At 34.0% G+C, this 25,275-nt stretch overlaps 1 protein-coding gene across 2 annotated transcripts in view; it reads left to right on the top strand.

Annotated features, from left to right (window-relative positions):
• The window catches only part of LOC110197677 (complement factor H-like), a 122,816-nt gene extending 104,477 nt beyond the window's left edge, over window positions 1-18,339 (top strand). For both annotated transcript variants that reach the window (XM_020971717.2, XM_020971718.2), the window contains 4 exons: window positions 5,146-5,322; window positions 10,431-10,613; window positions 16,766-16,979; window positions 18,073-18,339. In XM_020971717.2, coding sequence (XP_020827376.1) covers window positions 5,146-5,322; window positions 10,431-10,613; window positions 16,766-16,962 — 557 coding nt within the window. In that variant the 3' untranslated portion in view covers window positions 16,963-16,979; window positions 18,073-18,339. The remainder of the gene's footprint in view (window positions 1-5,145; window positions 5,323-10,430; window positions 10,614-16,765; window positions 16,980-18,072) is intronic.
• Window positions 18,340-25,275: the final 6,936 nt, after the last annotated feature.

The raw sequence follows: 25,275 nt of genomic DNA, 5'->3' as shown, positions 1-25,275 counted from the left end.
AAAGAAAGATGAAGCTTGCACCAAAATCAAATAAGAATTCCTAGAAGACATAAAGGAAGCAGTGGGTTTTTTTCCTTTTAAGAGTTAAAAATGATGTTTAAAGCTAAATGAGAGCAGCAAAGTATGAACAATAGGGAAATATGATGAGCATTGGAAGAAAAATGTGAAAAGAAAATTAAGAGCTTGGAAGAAATATAAAAACTTATTGAAAATAACTGCATGAAAGTTCAAAATGACCTAAAAATAGCTTGTGATGCATGAGGCATCAAGAAATAATAAAAGAAATTATGAAAAGATATAAAAAATTACAAGTTATTTCATAACAAACAATGGACTTGAAAAATAGATTTTAGAGAGATAATTTAAAAATTTTTGCACTACTTGAAAGTCAATGCCAAAGAACCTAGACATAATATTGAAAGAAATCATAAAAGGAAGCTGCCCAGATCTCTCAGAATAAGAGCACAATTTAGAAATTAAAAAGAATTTGCTCATCCCTTCCTGAAAGAAACCTAATATGAAAATTCCTGGGAATATTATGGCAAAAATCTAGAGATGCTTAACAAAAAACAACAAACAAACAAACCAACCTATAAGCAGCTAGAAAGAAATGATTCAAGTTATGAGGGACCAAAGTCAAGATTACATCAGACTTATCAAGTACCCTTATAAAGGAGCAGAGAGCTTTAATATATTTCAGAAGACAAAAGACCTAGCCTTATAACCAAGAATAACATATCCAGAAAAACTGAGTATAATCCTACATGGGAAAAATTGACCTTTAGTGAAACAAAGGACTCCCAAGCAGTCTTGATGAAAAGTCAAGAGCTAAATAGAAAATTTGACAAGAAATCATAAGTAGCTAAACAAAATTCAACTGTTTGCATTCTTACGTGATGAGATAATACAGATAGCCCCTCAGAAACCTTATAATTATCAGAGGTCATAAAGAAGCTTAATTAGTCCAAGGATCTAGAGCTTCCCTTAGATTGATGAGTATCTTTCTAAAACTAAGAGCCAGCATTATCCGTAACAAGGATAAGCTAGAAATCTTTCTACTAAGATAAGGTGTAAAGATAGCAATTATCACCATTACTATTCAGTACAGTGCCAGAAATGCTAACTATAGCAATAACATAAGAAAAAGTAGTTGAAAGAATAAGAACAGACAAAAAAGAAACAAAATTATCATGTTTTTGCAGATGATATGATGGTTTACTTAGAAAACAGTAGTCAACTGAAATATATAATTGAAATGATTAGCAAATTTAGCAAAGTTTCAGGACATAAAATAAGCATACAGATCATTATTTCTGTGTATTGCCAATAAAATCCAGCAAGAAGATATAGAAAGAGAAATCCCATTTAAAATAACTGCAGAAAGTATAAAGCAATTGGAAGTCATCCTGCCAAGACACACAAAATTACAAAATATACAACACATTTAAAGAGGAATCATAAAATTTCATAAATATTCATTTATCATGTGTACATTAAGCCAACACAGTAAAAATAATAATAATAATATTACCTAAGTTAATTTACTTATTCAAAGCCATGCCGATCAAACTATCAAAGGATTACTCTACAGAGCTACAAAAATAACAAAACTCATCTTGAGAAATATAAGGTCAAGAACATAAAGGGGAAAAGAGTGAATGAAAAGAAATGGAGCCTAGCAATGCCAGATCTCAAGCTGTACTGCAAAGCTATAATCATTTAAATAATTTGTTACTAGATAAGAAATAGTGAGGTTGATCAGAAGAATTGATTAGGTATATAATAAGAAACAACCAAATACAGTAGTCAAGTGTTTGATAGCTATTGGGGCAAAAATTCACTATTTAGCAAAAACTTTTAAGAAAACTGGAAAGGAGTATGCCAGAAACTAGGTGTAGACAAACATCTGACATATTATACTAAGATAATATCCTAATGAATATGTGATTTTGACATAAAGGATCACATCATAAGCAAATTAGAGGAGCATGGAAGAAATAACCTGTCAGATGTATGGATAGGTGAGGAATTTATGACCAAACAAGAGATAGAAAGGTTCACAGGAGGTAAAATATGCAGTTTTATTACATAAAATTCAAAAGTTTTTTTTAGAAATAAAACTAATGCAGCTAAAATGAGAAAAGAAATAGGAAATTAAGGAGATTATCTAGAGAAACAAGCCAAATTTATTTTTAATAATATTTTATTTTTCCCATTGTATGTGAAAACAATTTTAATATTCTTTTAAAAAAATTTTATATTGCAAATTCTCTCCCTTTCCTTCCCTCTCTCTGAGATGGTAAGCAATTTGATATGTTATACGTGTACAACCACGTAAAACATATTTCCATATTACTCATGTTGTGAAAGAAAACACAGAACAAAAGAGAAAACATCAAAAAAATAAAGTGAGAAATAACATGCTTCGATCTGCATTCAAACTTCATCAGTTCTTTCTCTGGAAATGGCTAGAATTTTTCATCATGAGTGCTTTAAAATTCTCTTAGATCATCATATTGCTGAGAACAGCTAAGTCATTCACAGCTGATCATTGTACAACATTGAAGTTACTGTATACAATGTTCATCTGGTTCTGCTCACTTCACTTTGCATCAGTTCATATAAGTTTTTCCAGGTTTTCTGAAATCATTTGGCTTATCATTTCTTATAGCATAATAGTATCCCGTTACAATCACATATCGCAATTTGCTCAGCTGATTCTCCAATTGATGCCTATCAAATACCCTAAATTTCCAATTCTTTGCCACCACAAAAAGAACTGTTCTAAATACTTTTGTACAAATAGGTCCTTTTCCCCTTTTTTTTTTTTTATTGGTTTGGGATATAGTGTATTGCTGGATCATAGGGTATGCACAGTTTTATTTTCATTTTGGCATAGTTAAAATTGCTCTCCAGAATCATTAGATCAGTTCACGATTCCATCAACAATGCATTAGTGTATCCCAATTTTCCCACATATCCTTCAAAATTTATCATTTTTTGTTATAAAATATAATTATATAAGATCTGAAGATTCGACTCATACCCCTCAAATTAGTAAAGTCTTTTTTTTAAATCTGAAAGAAACAGTTTTGGAGAAACTGCATCGGTGAAGGTATGCTAACTTTGTGAGTGATATTGTGAATTGATGCAAATATTTTGGAAAACAATTTGAAATTAAGCAAGGATAATCACTAAAATTTAATATGCAAAAATGAACCATCGCACCATTTTTTTCTGGCAGCAACAAAAAAAATGAAAGTCTGGATACAAAAAGTCCTCTAAAATCAAAATTTCTTTTTCTTGCTTTCCTTAACCAAACTGGTAAGAAAAGCTGTGTATATTTGTTCTTAATTTTATCTCCTCTCACTCATTCCTCAATGCTTTGCAATCTGGCTTCCAATCTTATCACTCCCGAGATACTCCTCTTTCCACAGTTATCAATGATTTCTTAAGTGCCAAATCAGACTTTTTCCCCTAAGGTCCTTAACCTATCTGCTTCATTTGACACTGTTAACCACCATCTCCTTCTAGGTAGTCTCTTTTCTTCTTAGATTTTATAAAACTGCTCTCACCTGGTATGTCTCTTATCTGTCCAACCTATCTTTCTCATTCTCTTTCATTCATTGTATTTCTTATGTACCTTCTTTTTTTTCTCCACTCACACAGCTGCCATACTGTTGGATCTTCATTACTTCATGCTTGGATTATTTCAACAGCTTTCAAATTAGTTGCCCTGATTCAAGTCTCTTGCAACTCCAATCTGTACTTCCCTCTTCTGACAAAGTGATTTTTCCCTGAAATGGACTTCCATTTACACTGTACAGATGCAATATGATATATATCAGATATATACATATATATCTATTGATATCAATAAAAAATTCAAGCATGTATACATATATGTGATATATACATATACTTATATATCTTTTAATATATGTTTCTTAGAGTATGGGTAAGAAACTATATTATCTATCTTGGATGAGATAGATAAGAAACACATTTTTCTGCTTGCTGTGGTGAGCAGTTTGCTTAGCCTTAGTGGATTCTATTATCTAGATACCTAAACATAAGTTTTGGGGTGAGTCTTCTTACTCTATTTAATGATATTTGAATAAGCCTGATTTATTGGTAATTAGTAGATTGTTGCATGTATTCTAAAAATAATTTTAAATAGCTTTGATCTGCAAAAAGAGCTGCTGATGAAATGTGGAATTCTATCCCCTTCCTATCTTTCCTTCCTCTCCTTTTTCTACTTCTCAAATATTGGCAGTTTGCAATAGTGCTTTTCTATCTTCTAAGCAAAGGTAAGTGAAATGTCCATCATTTGGAGATGACCCTAAAAAGTTGAATGACTTCTTTAAAATCACCTAGCTTGGCAGTGACAAACTGTGCTAACAACTAGATCCCTGATACCTAAGACTCCCAGCTCAATATCCTTTCTATTAAAATAAAAAAGGTCTGAATGTAAATGCTTATTTTTAAAATGCCAGACTCAATTGGACATTTTGGAGCAATTATAAGTATTTAACAAATACTTTGTGGTTGATTATTGAAAATGGTAAATGTATTAATAATACTAATGTGGAAATACACAGAAAATTTCACAAATTCACTGTTCATGGAAAATAGGATAGAACTTTTGCTTCATAAAAAGAAGAAGTATAATGGAGGAAATATAAAGTGCTATAGGTTTGATTCTGGTCAACACATGGTTACAGTGCTGGAGAGTGACTTTGAATCTCTAAATTTGAAATCAGGTCTCTTTTGATGATGATGTCAACTTTTTCCTTAATAGACTCTACGCTCTATCTTTAATATTTCATTGGACCCAAAATCAATTAACGCATACTGTAATCATTCCTTGATTTCTCACATTCTGTATGATTCTCATCTATATCTTTCTACAAATCTTCTATAAAGGATACACCTACTATACAGATACCTTCTAGTTTGTTGTTCATTTATTTTGCTTAATATTTTATAGGTTTTAGTTGCAGCTCCAGGGTTTTCTCTTTGCCTTCAAAACTCTCTTCATCTATTCCAATAATATAGGGAACTTCATTCCCTCCTCCAAAGAACTTCATGACTAATAATCAATTTCAAAACTGACTAGAGATGTATTTCTTTGATTCTTTTTAGATAACTCTTGTGGATTTCCACCTCAGATTGAAAACGCTGAAATTATTGACTTTATAAAAGCACGATATCAGCCTGGTGACACAGTGAGTTACAAGTGTGTTCCACCTCTTAAAATTTATGGAAAACCAGATGTAGTTTGTATAAATAAGACATGGTCAGAACTTCCTCAATGCAAAGGTATAGTAACAAATTTTACTATAAATAAATGAAGAAAAGTACCAGGGGGATAAAAAAAGTACATGATTTATAACACAATTTCAAAGAGTTTACACGTTCCTTATAAATTCTTTTGTGAGAATGGACCCACAATTGAGGGATATTTAACTAAATAACCTTCAACCTATAAGTACTGAGTGACTTTTTGGCATGAGAATACAAAGAATAAGTTAATTGTCACTATTTTTAAGGAGCTTAGTAATAAGATAGCAATGGAAAGGCAGTAGGAGTGGTTACTTTGTCCCCAGAACTGGGCAGAGCACTGGTAATACAAATCCAATAAAAAAGAAAGACAATTCTTGCCTTCAAAGAGACTGCATTCTAATGGGTGAAGACTAGCATACGAAAGGAAGATGAACAGTAGAGATTGAATTAAAGGGGAATGGACCCAAGGGGCATGGTGGGAAAAAAAAGGCTAGAGAATCAGGAATTGAGCTCCAAGAGCCATAAAGGAGCAAATATGGCTGGTCTGGGTACTTGCTTTAAAATGGAGGTTCTGAGATGAACTGACCAATCAGAGAAAACAAATGCAGAGCAGTCCTCAAAATGAAAAGGCCATAGGTAAGAAAGTCCAGGGTGAAAAGGCTACTGTGGCATGGTGGACTTTTGTTTGGATCTACCATGGACTTTGTTTCCTTGGGAACTCACTTCACCTCTTTGGTCCTCAATTTCTTCATTTTTTATGTACTGAGAAGGTTAGACTCGATTCCTCTAAAGTCTTTCTGAGTTCAAATGATCTAGACATTCATAATTACAATACATGGTAAAATATTAAAGAATAATGATGGAGATAAAGTTCTGTGTTTCTCAAAAGCAAGAAGAAATTACTCATAGAGAAGAGAATTAGGAAAGACTTCATAGACAAGGCGGCATTTATTGTGGGCCTTGAAGGATAAGGACAAAGGAGTTAGACAGGCAGAGCTGAGTGAAGGGGCCAAGGATTAGGGTGATATCACATCACTAAGAAAGAACACCGACAAATACATTTTTTAAAAAAAAGCTTAGTAACATTTGAAGAACAGAAATAGAAGTATCCTGACAAACTCCCTTCAGTGAGAGGGCCCTGAGTGGCCTTATGTGAGATAAATGTTTAAAAAGGTCTAGTTGGAGAATATAAACTTTCTGTTTGCAAGATGACATCTTATAAATTTAGTAGGACAGAGCTGTGTTTGGGCTCTTTGGGAGCAAGAAATATTCTTTTATCACCATGACCATGGAATTCTTTGGTAGCTTTATTTTATTTTATACTGAGCAGGAAGTGCCATAATTAACCATCACCAGCTTAGAGGTTTAGTGTGCTCCTCTAAAAGTCACTAATATGCTATCCTACCAAGTAGAGATACATGAAAAAAACTTTTTCCAATTGTAGGTTATAAAGAAAGGTCATGACTCTCTCATTCTCATCTCTTTGATTTTGCTAATAAGTCATGACTATGGAGAAATGAGACTGATTAATGATTTTTTGAAATTAATCATTTATCATTTTTGAAAATCACTTTTCCTACCCTAACCATACATTTTCTTCTCATACTTTTAATTCTCTATCTCATATTGCAGAAGCCAGTGGTTTCTACTTTTTTATTACCTCTTTTACTTTGTACAGGTTACCTTCCCCATTACTCTTGTTCTCTTCATAACACTTTGAGATATATTCTCTCATTTAACCCCCATAATACCTGTGGAGCAAGCAGAATCCATATTCTCAATTCACAGATAACAAATGAAACCAGAGAAATGCTACAGATGTTATTGACAAATACAATAGATAAATGAAGAATAATCTACTTATACGTCTTTGAACTTTGACTCAAATCCACTTTTTATCTCCCCTGAAATCTATTATATTTTTGCAATCATTAATCATGTTTTAGGTTCCTTTCCCAAATTTCTAAAAGACTTTAAAACCTGAATATAAGAAAGGCAACAGCTGATGATCAGTCAATCAACATTTATTAAGTGCCTATGATGTGCCAGGCACTATTCTAGATATTACAAAGGAAGGCAAAAGATAGTCCCTGCTCTCAAAGAGCTCACAGCCTAATGAGGGACACAATATGTAAACAACAATGTAAAAACAAGATCTATACAGGATAAATTGACAATGGCAAAGGGAAGGAAAAGCTACTTTTTGAAGGTGAGAATTTAAAGACCTCAAGCAAAGGAAGTGAAGTAATTACTATCTAAATCCATCAGTGCAAATTATCTGTAATAGCGATAAACTAGAAGACAATTTGATGGTATCCTTAGGAAACAGTAGAGTATCGATGAAAAAACTCATTGAAACAGCACCTTCAGTAAAGTTGTAGGATATAATATAAGCCCAAATAAATCACCAGCATTCTTATATATTACCAACAAAGTCCAGTGGCAAGAGATAGAAAGAGAAACTCCATTTAAAATAACTGCAAGGGAGGAAGGGAGGCAAAGAATTTGGAACTCAAAATTTAAAAAAAAAATGTTAAAAAAATTACATATAACTGAGAAATATTTGGTAAAATAAAAATATATTAGAAAAAAACAGCAAGGAAATCAGTGTCACTGGACCAGACAGTATATGAGGGTAAAGTAAAAAGATTGTAAAGGTGTTTGGGGAAAGAGAGAATGTTATGAATGTCTTGAACACCAAAAAAGATTTTATATTTGATAATATGGAGAAAGCACAAGAGCAGTTCAAGGTGTTAACTCTGAGTATTATCAGACTTTCTTCCAACTTCAGGAAAAGAATACATGAAAACAAAGTGAATCAGAATTTCTGGGCTGAAATTTTTATTGGTAATCTTATGGAAATGCTGATCACAGAGCTAAATGTCTTGGAAGGAAAAAGAGGGAATTTGTGAAGCATATGGACCCTTTTCCCCCTCTTGATGAGACAGTGTGATTTTGGACACCTGTCTTTTTTTGGGTTGCCTTTTCCTGTGTATAGTGTACTTCTGTGTGTTGGAAGAGGATGTAAACTACGTAAGATATTGAACACAGAGAAGATGGAAAAGTTTTTCAGTGATTTATCTATAAGACAAATTCAGCAACAGCTTCCTATTTCTTCCACATTCTCTAGGACGTTATTTATATATAGTAGCAAGACACCAGCAGCCAGTGGCCACAAGACCCTAGTCTTATGCAACTTATGCACTGCAAATACTCCTTCCTCTCCTCTTTCATTTTCTTTCTAGAATATAATGAAAATTATATTGGTATTGATTCAATAGTTGACAGAGTTGCTGAATGTCCTTACTTGTTTTTAGGTACAGAACCAAGCTGTATCTGTCACAATGTTAGCTCTATCATTCTACCACTCTTTGGACTTTTGTTACCTAAGCCAATTTTTATTTCCTTCATCAAGTTGGAGGGGCAGCAAGAGCAGACACTGATTTTTACAAAAACAAAATCGAAACAAAACATATGAGCTAGTATTTAGGACCCATATGTATACTATTACTATCTAATATTATTCCTGAGAACAACACCTGAGAGGATTTGGTGTGTTGTAATCTGGGGTAAAAGGGACTACAGCCCCTATGTAGAGCTGCTCCAGCTTTTTATTCTTCATCTCAGTCACCTCACTCTTTTTCAAATTCCTGAATTTATTAGTATAGGCAATTACCTGTCACAATGGAGAGAGTGCTGGTTCTGGAGTCAGGAAGACCTGAGTTCAAATCCTGCCTCACACAATTGCTTTCTGTGTGGCCCTGGGCAAGGCACTTTCTCTCACTGTTCCAGTTTCCTCATCTGTAAAGTGGAGATACTAATAGCATAATAATAATAATACCAGGGTTATTCTGATGATCAAATAAGATGTGGAAAGTGCTTTGTAAACCCAAAAAAGCTATATAAATTATGGCTATATATATGTGGCCAGCGGCAAGCCATAGTATTTGACTTTGAGTCTATGTACATCATTAATCTATTTTAAATGTTATACTTTAAAAGATCATCATTCTAATTTCTAAGTGCTCAAGTTTTTATGATTACTTTCTTATAATTATGTTACATATATATATACATGTATAAAATAACTTTCTTATAATTAAGTTATGATTATCTGGGTAACTTATTAACCAGGAATGCCTATTCTCTTGCCTTGAAACTAGATTTGTTGTCACTCATGCCTTTCTGATAAATAGTCCTTCAGCAAGCAATTAAAATTTTAATTGATTCAAATCCTAGAATTTTACCTGCTTTCATGACATTCAGCTTATCCTGTGTCTACCCTTATTTTCTTTTTGAATGTTAAAAATATATTTTAAGAAACAGAACTTCTGAGCACGATTACATAGTGATGCCCTCATTCTCCATGAAAGTCATGGATTCTTTGTTGTTGGCTTAAGCTCAGGACCCTAATGAGACTTGTCAATGTGTACTTAGAAAGTTAACATTAGAAATAATGGAGAGTAACATTCTTACCACTAGTTCACTCAGGTTTTCTGCTTATTTTTACTCCTCATTTGGTTTAATCATTGTATTCCATTTTGTCCAACTATTCACGACCCCTTTGAGGGTCTTTGTGGCAAAAAACACTGGAATGGTTTGCCATTTCTTTCTCCAGCTCATTTTGCAGATGAGGAGACTGAGGCAAACACGGTTAAATGGCTGGCCCAGGGTCACTCAGCTAATAACCCAAATTTGAACTCAGATCCCCCGAATCCAGACCTGACACTCTATACATTGTACCATTAGTCCTCATTACCGAGCAGAATGCCTGTCCTCTTGGATTCTTTCCTCTGGCTGCTGGCCCTCTTTATTCTTTTACCCAGCAAAGGGCCTCACATATAGGAGGTATTTAATTAATACTTATGGACTGTTTGATTAACTGACTCCATAAGCCTTTACAAAAGATGAAGGTAAAGTAGTATAGTGGAATTGAGGTGGTGGGACTTGTGGAAGTGGAGGGTGAGCCATATACACAAATCACTATGATGCAAGTTAGAATTTGAACAAAGTCACAACAGGGCTCAGCACACTGAGAAAATGAAGGAGAGGGGACAGTTATTAAATTAAGAGTTCTCATTTTAATTCAATTTCCTATCTGTATTATCTTTTTCACCACGTAAAATTCTTTCTCCCATCCTCAGAGGAAGTAGGAAAATGTGGACCACCTCCGTCTATAAATAATGGAGACATCCTCTCCTTCCCATTAGCTGAATATGCTCCAGAATCAAGAGTGGAGTACAAATGTCAAAAATTTTATGTGCTACAGGGTTCCCAATTTGTGACATGCAAAAATGGATTCTGGACAAAGGAACCAACATGCCTAGGTATGTACTAAATAGACTCAGTACATAAGGAAAATGTCCTCATTGATGGATATGATCAGTTGGTATTTACGACTGTAAATTATCCTGTAAAATGTTACAGGATAGTATGATAGAGGAGTAAATCTCAATAAACAAAATACGCTTCTATAGTAAACTTCAAAGAAATGCTTGACTAATAGCAATGCTTGTTGCCATGACTAAAGTCTCCATGTTCTAAGCCCTGCCATGCACCCTTCTAAGAATTTTTTTGTCATTACATGACTAAATGGACAGCTCATGCTTTTCACTCCAATTTGATCATGGCCTGGTTTCTGGGAGTAGTAATTTAAGAGAAAAAGAAATCATGTGTTTCCTTCACCATAGACCCAAGGAGAACTCTTCCTTATTTTCCACATTAGAAAAATAACAAATTAACTCCCCCTTACACCATTTCTACAATTTTAACTTTTACATAGCCCTATGTATATAATACTCCATATAATTTTAATGCACTTTGCTAGGTACTTTGAAAATGCAAAATTGAATGATTTGTATTTCATTTTCAATATTGATTTTCTTGTCCCAAAAAAGACTTTGGAACAGTCATTTCCAAAGGAAGCTAGATGACCACTCCTCAAAGCTGTTAGGAAGAAAATTATTGCACGTATTTGACTGAGAATAGATATTCTCTGAGGTTCATTCCAGCTAAGATTCTATTACCTCTGAATTCTCTTTTTCCATCGATTAGTTAGGAATCAACATGGACATTATAAATAGTGAAATGCTGATAATTTTATGGGAGATTAAGAAAGGACCTAACCCCAAGTAAAAGAGATAAAAAGTTTATTCAAGACACTAGACCCAGGTGATATTTATACACTGGTTCAGAGTATAGCATATGGTTTCTGTTTCTGATACAATTTTTCATCGTTATGTTATATAACTTTTCCAAAAAAAACCCCATGAAATTGCCATATAGCTCTAATTGTAGATGAGCTATCCTGTCCCATGTATTAGTTTTCTGTTCTTATCCAGTACTAAAGGACTTTAGGAAATTACTTATTTACCATATAATGATATCTTTCATTACAATCATACAATGTTCTCAATGATACAATTGTTCTTTTCCTTTTTCATAATCCCAGTTGACATTCTTCACTTGCTTTTCTAAAGAAATTTTTTTGTCATTTTGTTTAATCATTTGAAGTAGACCCTTAATAGTTTGATTGGTGTTATTATAAATCTCAATATGACTTACTGATAATTTTGCTATCTTTTTTTTGATAGCCATTTACATGCATAATTATTATGTAATTCTTAATGATGATTGTGCATATAGGATTTACGTGTATCTTAGAAATTTAATTTTAAATACATGAAATATTTTGAAGTTTTAATCAATATTACTTCTCTTTTTCTCAATTTTGTCTTCTTTCATTAGTAATCTAGAAAATGCTGGGCTGAAACATAAAAAGCTCAGAGTGAATATAAATAGAAACTGTTTCTCTTTTGATGAGCAACCCTAAAGGTGTTCCCCTCCCAGTTCCATTTTTTCAAAATTAGTAAAGGGGCCATTCCTTGACTCACTCCTTAAAGAGGCCTATTCACTGAATCAGCATTGCCTCATTCAAAGTGAGAACTTGAGAAGACCTTAGCTTAAAAAGGCCAAGGTCTCCCACTGCATCTGGGGCCATCTTTAATCATCCTGATCTATATCTTGCACTGGACCAAGATGGCTCTGGAGAAGAAAGTGAGGCTGGTGACCTTGCACAGCCCTCCCTCACTCAAATCAAAGTCAATTTCAAGTGGTGTCATCAATTCCCTGATGTCATGGTCCTCTTTGAGGATGAAGAACAAACATACAAGAAAATGCTTGTGATTTTATAGCCTTTTTTCTTATTTTTGGCTACTATTAAGTTACCATTTTTTCTTTTTTTAAATTAGTTTATTTATTTTTAGTTTTCAACATGCACTTCCACAACATTTTGAGTTCCAAATTTTCTCCCCATCTCATCCCTCCCCCAATCCCAAGATGGTATGCATTCTGAATACTCCTTCTCCTACTCTGCCCTCCTTTCTATTTCTCCCCCCCTTTTCTTATCCCCTTCCCTTTCAATTTTCCTGTAGGGCAGGATAGATTTCTATATCCCATTTCCTGTATATCTTATTTCCCAGTTGCATGTGAAAACAATTTTTTTAAACCTTTGTTTTTAAAACTTTGGGTTAAAATTTTTCTCTCTTCCTCCCTCCCCACCCACCCTGATTGAGAGGGCAATCAACTCGATACAGGTTATATATCTGTAGTCATGCAAAACACTTCCATAGTAGTCATGTTATGAAAAATGAAGTATATTTCCCTTAATCCTATCCTGCACCCCATTTATTTCATTCTCTCTTTTGACCCTGTACCTCCTTAGAAGTGTTTGCTTCTGATTACTCCCTGTCCCAATCTGCCCTCCCCTCTATCATCCTCTTGCTCTCTTATCCTCCTTCCCTCCTATTTTACTCTAGGGTGAGATAGATTTCCACATCCAACTGAGTGTGTATGTTATTCTCTCCTTAAGACAAATCTGATGAAAATAAGATTCACTCATTCCCTCTCATCTTCCTTCCTTTCCTCTTTACTGTAAAAGCTTTTTCTTGTCTGTTTTATGTGATATAATCTATATATCTATATCTATATCTATATATATATATGTATGTATATATACATACATACATACATACATACATATAATTTTTTCCCTGTAACTACTCTAATACTGACAAAGGACTCGAGTTACAAATAGCATTTTTCCATGCAGAATGTAAACAGTTCAACCTTAATGAATCTCTTATGATTTCTCTTTCCTGTTTACCTCTTCATGTTTCTCTTGAGTCTTGTATCTGAAAGTCAAATTTTCTAGTCAGCTTTGGTCTTTTCATCAAGAATGCTTGAAAGTCCTCTATTTCACTGAATGACCATTTTTTTCCCCTCAAGGATTATGCTCAGTTTTGCTGGGTAGGTGATTCTTGGTTGCAATCCTATCTCCTTTGCCCTCCAGAATATTATATTCCAAGTCCTGTGGTCCCTTCATGTAGAAGCTGCTAAATCTTGTGTAATCCTGATTGTGTTTCCACAATATTTGAATTGTTTCTTTCTGGCTGCTTGTAATATTTTCTCCTTCACCTGGGAATGCTGGAATTTGGCTACAATATTTCTAAGAGTTTTCCTTTGGGGATCTCTTTCAGGAGGTGACTGGTGGGTTCTTTTGCCCTCTGGTTCTAAAACATCAGGGCAATTTTGCATGATAAATTCTTGAAAGATGATGTCTAGGCTCTTTTTTTTGATCATGGCTTTCAGATAGTCTAATAATTTTTAAATTATCTCTCCTGGATCTATTTTCCAGGTCAGTTGTTTCTCCAGTGAGATATTTCACATTGTTTTCTATTTTTTTTTATTCTTTTGAATTTGTTTTACAGTGTCTTGATTTCTCATAATGTCACTAGCTTCGACTTGCTCCATTTTGATTTTTAAGGAAGTATTTTCTTCAGTAAGTTTTTGGACTTCCTTTTCCATTTGGCCAGTTTTGGTTTTTAAGGCATTCTTCTCCTCATTGGATTTTTGAACCTCTTTTGCTATTTCAGTTAGGCTATTTTTTAAAGTGTTATTTTCTTCAGTTTTTTTTTTTTGGATCTCATTTAGCAAGCTGTTGACTTGTTTTTCATGATTTTCTTGCATCACTCTCAGTTTTTCCTCCACTTCTCTTATTTGCTTCTCAAAATCCTTTTTGAGCTCTTCCATGGCCTGGGACCAATTCATACTTTTCTTGGAGGCTTTGGATGCTGGATCTTTGACTTTGTTGTCTTCTCCTGGTTGTATGTTTTGATCTTCTTTGTCACCAAAGTAAGGTTCTATGCTCTGACTCTTTTTGTGCTGTTTGCTCATGATCCCAGCCAATTATTTGAGTTATAAACTCTTTGTTAAGGTAGGGGCCTGTTTCCAGTGTGGAGAATGTACTGTCCCAAGCTTTGGGGGTTTTGTGCAGATGTTTTCAGAGATACTTCTAGGGACCTGTAAATTTTCAATTCTTCCAAGGTGCTATAATCAAGTGTGAGGTGTTTATTCCTTTCCTAGCCTGTGCTCTGGTCTATGAGTGACCACAAGCACTCTTTTCTGTTTTGGAACTGTGAGGAGTATTATCTCTGTACAGCCACTACAACCTCCACCCCACCAGCACTCCTCCTCACCCCAGGACCACCACCCAAAACTGTGACCCAAATCCAAGCACAGGCAAAGCAAGAGAATCCTGCATCAGCAAAGAGATCTCTGTAATCCCTCTCTGATCAGACACTCAATTCCCCCTCAGTCTGTGGGCCTGAAGCTCAGGAGGCAGCTGCTGCCCCGGGCAGTGCTCAAGGACTGGGGCTGGGACTGCACCATGCTTCTCTCTCACCACAGATATAGACTTTTCCTACTGACCTTCTAAGTTGTCTTTGGTGTTCGATGGTTGAGAAGTCTGGAAACTGACACAGCTGCCTATGATTCAGTCCCCGGGGGCCTGCTGCAGGTTCACTGAGGCCTGTGTGCCCACTCCAAACCGCATTCCTCTCCCAGGCCAGTGCAATATACCATCCACATTGTCTTGGGCTGGAAATTTGTTTCACTCTGTCTTTTTGTGGGTTCTGCTGCTTTAGAATTTGTTTACAGCCATTTTTAACAGGTATTTGTAGGGGTTTGGGGGACAGCTCAAGTAAGTCACTGCTTTTGCTCTGCCATCTTGGCTCTGCCCTGCCATAACCATTTTTTCTTGATAATTTTTTGAGTCTCTTTAGTTTTCTAAATATATGCTCCTATCATCTGTAGCTTTTTTCTTTGTTCTTACTTATTCCTATCATCTTTCCTTTGCCTTATTGCCAAAGGCAGCATTTTTCTTGAGAGACTAAGGCATGGATGTTTGAAATAATAAGCAGAAGATTCTCTGGGAAGGAATTATACTACACACTAACAGCATAGCTTCCAGTAGTATCCACCAGGCAAAACCCAATTGCATACAGGAGCATTTGCCTGCCTGAAGTTTCCCCAGAGTTAACAAGGTCCCATCCTGATCCTCAGAAAAAAAGGGTGTGTCCATTTCAGCAAGCCATCAAGATACAAACATTCTTATATTCCTAAAAAAGAAACAACCTTAGTATAACCACATCCTGGTAATCCTATCAGTGTCTAGTTACCCAAAAGGAGTAAAATGCATTTAAGAATAAAGATGCCAGAATGGTGACACAGTTTATTTAGCTATACAGTTACCTGGTTCAAAGCTATCTCAATAAATGTGAGAGTGTATGGAATGAGCAGTGCGTATGAGAATGGGAAGATCTAAATCAGAGAGAATGATCTTAAAGTAGATGCTGCAAAATGATTGTAAAGAATTCTAGAAGTTGGGGTACCTTCAGTTTGGTGAGATCTGGGGTGGGGATGAAACACAGGTAGGTAGGTTCTAAGAAAAAAGTCTGACCAAGAGAGAATGGACTGTCGCCTTTTCTGCTTTCCCATACTTATTCTCAATCCATCAATCAATCAACATTTATTAAATACCTTATCTACAACCTGGGCAGCTAGGTGTTATAGTAGATAGAGCTCTGATGCTAGAGACAGAAAGACTTGAGTTCAAATCCAGACTCAAATACTTATGTCTGTGTAACCATGGACAAGTCACTTATTTAATTTTGTTTGCTTCATCTTCATCATCTGTCAAATGAACTGGAGAAGGAAATGGCAAACAACTCCAGTATCTTTGCCAAGAAAACCTCAAGTGGGGTCACAAAGAGTTGGACTTGACTAAAGAACAATAAAATTACCTACAACCCTGCTCCCTTACTCTCTTTTAGCCCCTGCCTTTTTCTCCATCCCTAATTTGGGTACGGACTGAAAAATGCAGAGATAACTAATGTGGAAAGGTAGGACATCTTCTTTTAGATGTTGGGGGCAGAGAAAAAACCCATCACACAGACTGATTAAACTATAATCATCTGTCATTATTAGAATTTAATATATTATTTAGCATTGTGAATAAAAGAGGAGAAAATGACTTACGTTATCACTGCAGAAATGTCTTTTATATTCCCAATTATTCTGGACAATGTAACGTTGTATACACTTATTATCAATTGTAATATATATTCTTTTCATCTTTCAGAGGCATGTACAACATCAAATGAAATAATGAAGAAAAATAGGATAGAACTTAGATGGGTAGACTCTGAAAAACTTTATTCAAGAACAGGACAAGAACTGGAATTTATATGTATGAGAGGATTTCATAGAGCTTCAAATTCGCCTCCATTCAGAGCAAAGTGCGTAGAAGGAAAAATCAATTATCCCAGATGCATATAAAGAGCTTTTTCACTGTGGTGAGTTCTGCACTCATCCTGGGCTTTTCTGGTTGAGCTCTATTCCTACGTTGTGATATCCTTGATTACTGTAACATTTGATTGTTATCATCAAAATGTAAAGATGAGAAACCCACCCAATTCACTTCTAAGAATACCACAGCAGAACCATCCGAAAGAGATTACTGCTTGATCTGCTTTTCAAAATCCGTAGGAAAAGAGGTTGACAACCTTCCCCATCTCCCACCACCACTAAAAAAAATTAGCCTTAACAAATCCTCATTGTCAGAAGATATGATTTGACTTCACCCCATATACATGTATGTAAACTTTTATTAGCGATTGATTAAAAATCTCTTTTTACTTTGTCAAAAATAGTTAAGTTGGTTTAACTTGGGTACTGAAGATTATGGCTCCTTCCATCTATGCTACCTAAAGATATCACTTAAAGCTAGCATTCATTATGCTCTTCTAAGGACATTTTTATATGAAATAAAATTTTACTCTGTGTGGTTCCTAGTGGGGTTATTATATAATGAGAATTAAAAAATAGGTTAAAAATCTTTCAGGGACAGATGAACCACCATTGTATACAGATTTTCAATTGTGTTTATTAAACTCTGAAAAACCTCTGTAGGGAATTGAGTTGTTGCAATGGGGCCATGAGGAGGAAAGGAGAGGAAATATTATACAGACCGAAGAGAATGAGGACTTTGACAACAATTTTCTCTGGGCTGCTTTCAGATGTTCCTTAGCTCTATATCAATATATTGATACCCAGTTAGAGAAACAATGGTATAGAACAGGTATAAAAACAAAGAAACAAAAGGGAATCTGTTTTCTGCCAAACTTTATATTATCATTTGAGAACCTGTTCTTATACAAATTTCCCCTAGAGTTTAGGATGTCTCATTAAACTAAGCAGATCCATCACTAACAAACAATTCTGTCTTCTGTCCCTCCAAAACCTGTTCATGTTCTTTTTAAAAAATGCAACATCAAAGAATTTTCGTAGCACCATTGTTCTACACAAATTCTTTGGTTATTCAGGCTGAATATTTTCATTCACTTACTAATTTTTACTTTTGGTTATGTTATTTTCTTATGAATTCAGCTACAGAAATAATGAAGGACAATGTCATCAGCTATATCTTAACACTGTTTGGAAATGACGACTGGATCAAATGCTCAGCCTCAATCTTCACGATTTGATCACTTTCTACTTTGTGATAAATGTTTTGATTTAATTGTATTCACACAGTTTGGTCCATCATTCATTCAACTTACTTCTGACTTTAAAATGTTCACCTTTTAAACTGTCAGGGGTGAAACAGTTAAGAAAAAGTCACTATGTATCAATAAAACTTTCACTATAAGAAAACACTGAGTTATTTAACTACCTGGGGTCATCACTTCTCCATATACTCAGAGAGGAAATGCCATGATGTCTGTTCTGCACTAAATTGGAGATTGGCAGTCTTCTGGGGAAGAGAATTATCTCTGGGAGTCTGCAGTCCATTTGGTTACATTTAAAATTCAGGTGCTCATTATATCTAAAAAGGCCAGTGCTTTCTTTTATTGATATGTTTAAGAATTGTTCTTGATCTTCAGAATACCATAGAGACCAACAGGGGTGCTGCAAAAAAAAAGCAAAGGAAACTGTGGAGGCTACAACGCATGAGCTAGGAAAACTTTCTTTCATCCCTAGCAAAGTATTGTAATGTATCATCAGATACATATGCAGGTATATCTAGAAACAAAAGCAATGATCACAAAAAGAAGAAGTCTACCTCAGAAACAAGTCATGTGAGGTTAATGTAATTTCTTTGTTTAACGGGGTTACTGAATGTGTAAATCACAGGAATTCTGAAGGTAGAAGTTACCTAGAATGACAAAACACTGGACAAGGTCCCTCTTACTAGACTTAGGGGCAAAATAGAGAATTGTGGACTGCATGACAAGTTGAGTTTGCAACTGGTTGAATGCCCAGCAAAAGACTAATTATGAATGGGGGATAGGAGCATCTATCAGCTGAGAGAAGTCTCCAGTTGAGTTCTTCAAAGATCTGTCCTGGCCTTATGCTAAGCACTATTTTTATTAGTGACTTGGTTAAGGACACAGATGTCATGTTTATTAAATTTGTAATTAGCACGTTAAATGAGAGAACTGGGATCTTGAAAACACTTGACTTAATTGACCATCAGATTAAATCCATTCAGTTTAAATTTAATAGGCATTAAAATAGGAATAAATAATAGGAATGAAAGAAAATAAATTATAGAAATAAATTTAATAAGAATAAATAAATAAACTTAATAGAAATTAAAAGATTCAAAAATCAGTTTTGCAATGACAATTCAGGCAAGGTTAGATTGTATTTCACATTTTCACATTGTATTTCAGTTAATTGGTCATTAGACTAAATACATTCAGATTAAATTTAATGGGAAGAAAAGACATTTAATAGGAATAATAATAAATTAATAGAAATAAATAAACAAACAAATTTACTAGGAATAAACTTACGTTCAGAAATCAGTTTTGCAATGGAAATTAAGATAAGGCTAGATTGTATTTCACATAAAAATAGTTCAGTTTTTTTATAGATTACAAGTTCAATATTTTTCTATTCAATTCAACAAGGATTAAGTAAAGCCCTGAGTAAACAATGGGAATAAAATACTAATGAACATCTTAGCCTTTAAAGAATGTTTCAGGAGGGGAAAGGGGAATGAATACTACATGTATGCAATGATGATTCAAGATCATTGAGAAAAGGGAGACTTAACTGAGGAGATATAGAAAGGCTATGTGGAAGAGTTTGAATGTTATCTGAACTTGGAAGGAAACCAAGGATTCTGATAAGTACAGGGTGAGGAACTGCAATGTGACTTGGCAGCCACAAAAGCTAACTGAATCATTTTCTTTTCACCAGATTTGTGATTTCATTGGTTTAGGCAATTTCCAGTGAATCACTCTGTCTATTAATGTGAATCAGCACCTTCCTCACAACTTGTATAGATACTTCAGATTTCATTAATAGAAGGGACACAGGAAGTGATAGACCCACTGTGTTGTGTCTTGTTGAGAACACATTTGGAATATTGTGTTCAGTGTTGGACACTCTGTCTAAGAAGTACAATAATGAATAGGAACCTGTCCCACAGAGGATGACTAGGACAGTGATGGGCATCAAGACAATGACACACAAGGACTGATTAAAGGAACTGAGAATCCTTATCTAATAAAAGACTTTGAGAGACATGATTGTTGTCTTAAAGTATGTAAAGAGCTATAACACAGAAGAATAGCATCAGCGGGTTCTACAAATTCGGTATGCATTGGGGATTTGTGAGAGAGGAGCCCTCATTGCACCTCACTCAACTTCAGAACACTTCATTTAATTTTCTTCTGAGACTGAACTATGCTAAAATATTAAAGAAGGAATCTTTGTGTCTCAGACCTCATTTTTGGCTTATTTTGATGTGTACAAACAACTCTCTGATCTCCAAAAGGTCATTGAGGGAAAGCTTTCTGCTCACTTGTCCTGGCCCCTTGAATGGGTGTGCTTTATCCTGAATAGAAAAAAACAGGCAAGGACACAGTGATATATTTACATAGTCCTTTAGCTCAAAGTTGTAGAACAATTTCGGGGGATTTTTTTTATTTCTAAAATCCTTTTTAAAAAATTTGAATTCTGACCTCTATCCCTCTTTCCTACTCTTCCCCTACCCTATTTATTAATGTTTAACTTTACGTTAAAGTTAAGCTGTTCTCTCAGGATGGGGAAGACCCAAGCTTCATGTGTTTTGTGCTACTATTTTCAGAGCTAGTTCAGGGGGTTTGTAAATTTTCAGTGCTTGCAAGATGGTGCAGTCCAAATAGAGGTATGGTCACTGCTCTCCTGCCCTGTAGTCTGGTCTTTACCCAGGAAGGGACCTTTGTCCTCTGCAGTCACAAGTCCTAGCACTCCTCTTGTCCCTTGAAATGTGACTTTCTGTTTTAGAACTGACATTGGGCCCTCTGTTCCCTTGAGAGTGACCACAGGACACTCCTCCACCCTGGAACTGTGAGTAGATCCCCTGGTCTCCTAAAATCTGGATTAGGATCAGGGAAAGAGGGAGAGAGAAGGGGCAACAGAAAGGAAATAAACTGTTTGACTTGTCAATCACAGACATTAGACAAACTCTCTCTCTTTTTTTCTAGCTCCTTATTAGTAGAGAGAGGGTTGAGGAAAAAGGGGAAATGAAAACATAGCAAATGAGAACATGGAGGAAAAAAATAATAATAAAAAAAAAACCATAGCCATGAATGTGAAGAGTATCAATTCAACCACAAAATGGAAGATAAAATCAAATTTTTAAAATGGAATACAACACTGTTGTTTACAGGAAATATACTTAGCTAATATTTACACATGAAATAAAAAATTCATACAGAATTATATAATCTGTAGAAAAATCCATTCTACTTCAAGTACATTTTTTTAAAAAGCTTGAGTAGCAATCATGATTTCAGATAGGGCTATGGTACATATGAAAAGAGACAGTCTAAACACTTCACTATGTTAAATTTGCCACAGATGATGAATCTGTACTTAATATGTGTGCACCAAAGATCATAACTTCTAAATGCTAAGGGAAAATTTAACCAAATTTGAGGCAGAGATAAATATTAAAACTATAATATTAAAAGCCTGACCCTTTCAGATCTAATCTAACCCAATCCAATAAACATTTATTAAGTATTCACAATGTGTTAGGCACTGTGCTAAGCACTGGGAATACAATTAATAAAAAGAAGAACAGTCCCTTCCCTCAGAGACCTAATGAAGAGGCAACACACAAAAGGAGGTAGGAAAGTGGATTGGAGGTGGAAACCAGAGGCTACCCAGCTTGGAACATCTTCAAGGAGAGGTGAAAGCAGGCAGAAGAGAAAATCCAGAGTTAAACAAGGAAAAGTTTAGTTTCTCTCCTTTATAAAGAAGACATTGGGAGGAGTTTATTACTCCACCCTCAAACCCTCCAATCAGAGGGTGGAGGTGATTGAGGGAGGCTGTGTCAATCAATGATTAAAATTGTATAATGGTGAAAAGATTAGGTGGGATGAACTTAATGAGCATTTTGTCAGAGGAAGTTGAAACCTGGCAGAGGAATAGGTACAGAGTAGAGCTCTAGACAAATCCAACCAGAAGATGGAAATTTGGAAAGTAATTACTGAATGGGAACAGAAAGTAGTTTATATACCTTTTATCTTTGAAGGATACCATCACAAAAACTGACTATGTGTTGCTACATATATTGGAAACTTAATTCTAAAGGACTGATAAATAATAAATCATAGAAATAAACCAACATTTCATTTTAAATGGCAATAGTGTCACAACAAAGTGTTTTGGAAACTTATGAGAGACAGCTAACATGGTCCTAGGGAAATTACATATTTCTAAATATTTTAATAAAAAAAGAAGAGAAATAACAAATCACAACATTAGGCTTTTACTTTAAAAAGAGCTAGAATTACAATAAATTTTAAAGCCATAAATAACCAATAAAATAGAAATTCTGAAAAATCAAAAGAGTAATAAAGTTGATGAATAAATTAAAAAAAACATTGAATTGATTAGTAAAATGACAAATGCTTTTTCAAACTAATTTAAGGGATTTTTTTTAAAGAGAGAGGAAAATCAAATTGTTCATATCAAAAAATGAAAATGAAAAATTCATAATTGAAGAAAAATAATGGCTGTTATCAAGGCTAATATTCCCAATTATAAAGTAAAGCTAACTTTTAACTTAGAGAAAGTGGCTAAATATTTCTGAAAAACAAAATAACCAGGTTAACAAAAGAAATTACTGAAATAATCTAATATCAGAAAATAATTGATCCATCTATAAGTGAACTTAAAACAGTATAGGTACATTAAGAGGATTAAATATTCAAAGAAAAAATTAACAAATAAATAATGAATAATTAATTCTTATATTACATAAAATGCTTGTATCATTAATAAGTGAAGGCACACTTCTATTCTCTTTCAATGATACAAATATGGTCTTGATACCTAAACCAGGGAAAGTCAAACAGAAAAAGAAAAGTATGGACTAATATCGCTAGTGAACATTGATGTAAAACTTTTAAATAAAATATTAGCAATAGACTTTGTCATCATATTAGAGTTATTATACACTATGATCAAATTGGATTTATACTAGGATTTCAGGGTTAGTCTAATATAAGGAAGACTGTAAACATAATAAAATATATGGTCATATCAATAGATTCTGAAAAGACATTTGACAAAAACCATCTTTGTGGGGGAAAAAAACACTAGAAAGCAGAGAAATAAGTAGACCATTACTTAGGATAGTTAACAACATGTTTCTAAAGCCAAAATAAACATTATATGTAAAAGAGAAAAGTTAGAAGATATTCCAGTAAATCAGATGTACACCTGATGACCTACTGCCAATGTCACACCTTGTATTTAAGATAATGTTAGAAATGCTAGCTATGGCAAAAGGGCAAGAAGGAAAAATTGAAGGAATAAGCATGGGTGAAGAGAAAACAAAATTGTCATGTTTTCAGATGATAAGATACTTTACTCATAACCCATTGAAGAACCAAATAAAAATTAATTGAAACTGTAAAATCAACAGAATTGCAGTATATAAAATAAATCCACAAAAATAATTTGCATTCCTGAATATTACTCACAAAACCCAGCAGGAAGAGATAGAAATACAGATTCAATGAAAACAACTATAGAATAAATAAAATTTTTTTGTGATTTCATCTGCCAAGAAAAATGTGGGAAAGATATAAATCAAACTTCCAAACATTATTTGAAGAAATAAATGCAAAACTAAGTAATTGAAGAAATATTAATTGTTACTGGATAAGTCCATACCACATAATAAAAGTGATAGTACTACCTAAATTACTTTACTTCTTCAGTGCTATACAATTAAATTTACCAAAGTAAAACCAAAGTGAGAGGAAAGTGGCCTAGCAGTACCAGATTTCAAACTATACTGTAGAACAGTAATAATTAAAATGATTTGGGACTAGTCAAAAATAGAGAGATCAATAAATAGAACACACAAAAACAAATGAACATATTAGAGTAATGTTTAATATGCCCAAAGACCCCAATTCTCAGGTAAAGACTCATTATTTGGGCAAAAACTACTGGAAAAACTAAAAAGCTTTCTGAGAGATATTAGATGTGGACTAACATCTCACACTGTATACCAAGATAAACTTTAAATGGATATATATATATATAGATATATATATATACTATATATATATATATCTATATATATATATCTATATATATATATATATATATATCTATATATATATATCTATATATATATCTCTTGGACATAAGAAGTGACATCAAAAGTAAATTAGAGGAGAATGAAAGAAGCTATCTTTCATATCTATTGCTGAAGAAGATCTCATGACCAAACAAGGAATAAAGAAAGCCACAGAAGACACTTTGGACAATTTTGTTTATGTAAAATTTAAAAGCTTTTTACTAAAAAAATTGTCAAAATTAGAAGGAAAATAGGCATCTTGGGGGATCTTTACAATATCTGTAAAGCTTTCTTTTCAAAGATTATATGGATGTATACATATATTCACATACACACATGTGTATGCATATACATATACATATACGTGTGTGTGGATGGAACTTATTCAAATATAATAGGCTAAGAGACATTCCAAAGTTCATAAAACACCAGAAGGTATGAAAATGGAGTTTTCAGAAGAAGAAACACAGGGTATTAACGACTTTGGGAAAATGCTCTAAATCAATACTAATTATAGAAATGAAAATTAAAGTCTGAAGTTCTACCTTATATTCATCAGATAAGAAAAGATGATAAATGGAGAAAATGAAAAAGATTAGAGTAGCCAGAGGAAAACAGACATATTGATGTACTGTTGTAGGAGCTGTTGGTAGGTCCAACCATTCTGCAAAACTATTCATCACCTTTGAGCCAGCAATAAGACAACTGGTCTATATCCACAAGGAGATTTTAAAAAGAAGAGGAGAAGGAACCATACATATGGCAAATTTTGTTGTAAAAAAGAACTGGAAATAAAGGGAATGCACATTAATTTGGGAGTAGCTAAACAAATTCTGGCATCTGAATTTAATGTAATATTGCACTGCAAGAAGTAACAATATGGAAAGTTTCATAGGAAATGAATAGTAGAACCATTTATATAATGAACACTATAAAGAAAGATACCTTTGAAATACCTTAGAACACTGATCAATATCAGACTGTGCCTCTAG

The sequence above is a fragment of the Phascolarctos cinereus genome, unplaced genomic scaffold (assembly GCF_003287225.1).
Source record: "Phascolarctos cinereus isolate Bilbo 61053 unplaced genomic scaffold, phaCin_HiC Scaffold_5;HRSCAF=322, whole genome shotgun sequence".
NCBI lineage: Eukaryota > Metazoa > Chordata > Mammalia > Diprotodontia > Phascolarctidae > Phascolarctos > Phascolarctos cinereus.
The sequence above is the reverse complement of the archived record's forward strand: the minus strand, read 5'-3'. Positions and strand labels throughout refer to the sequence as shown.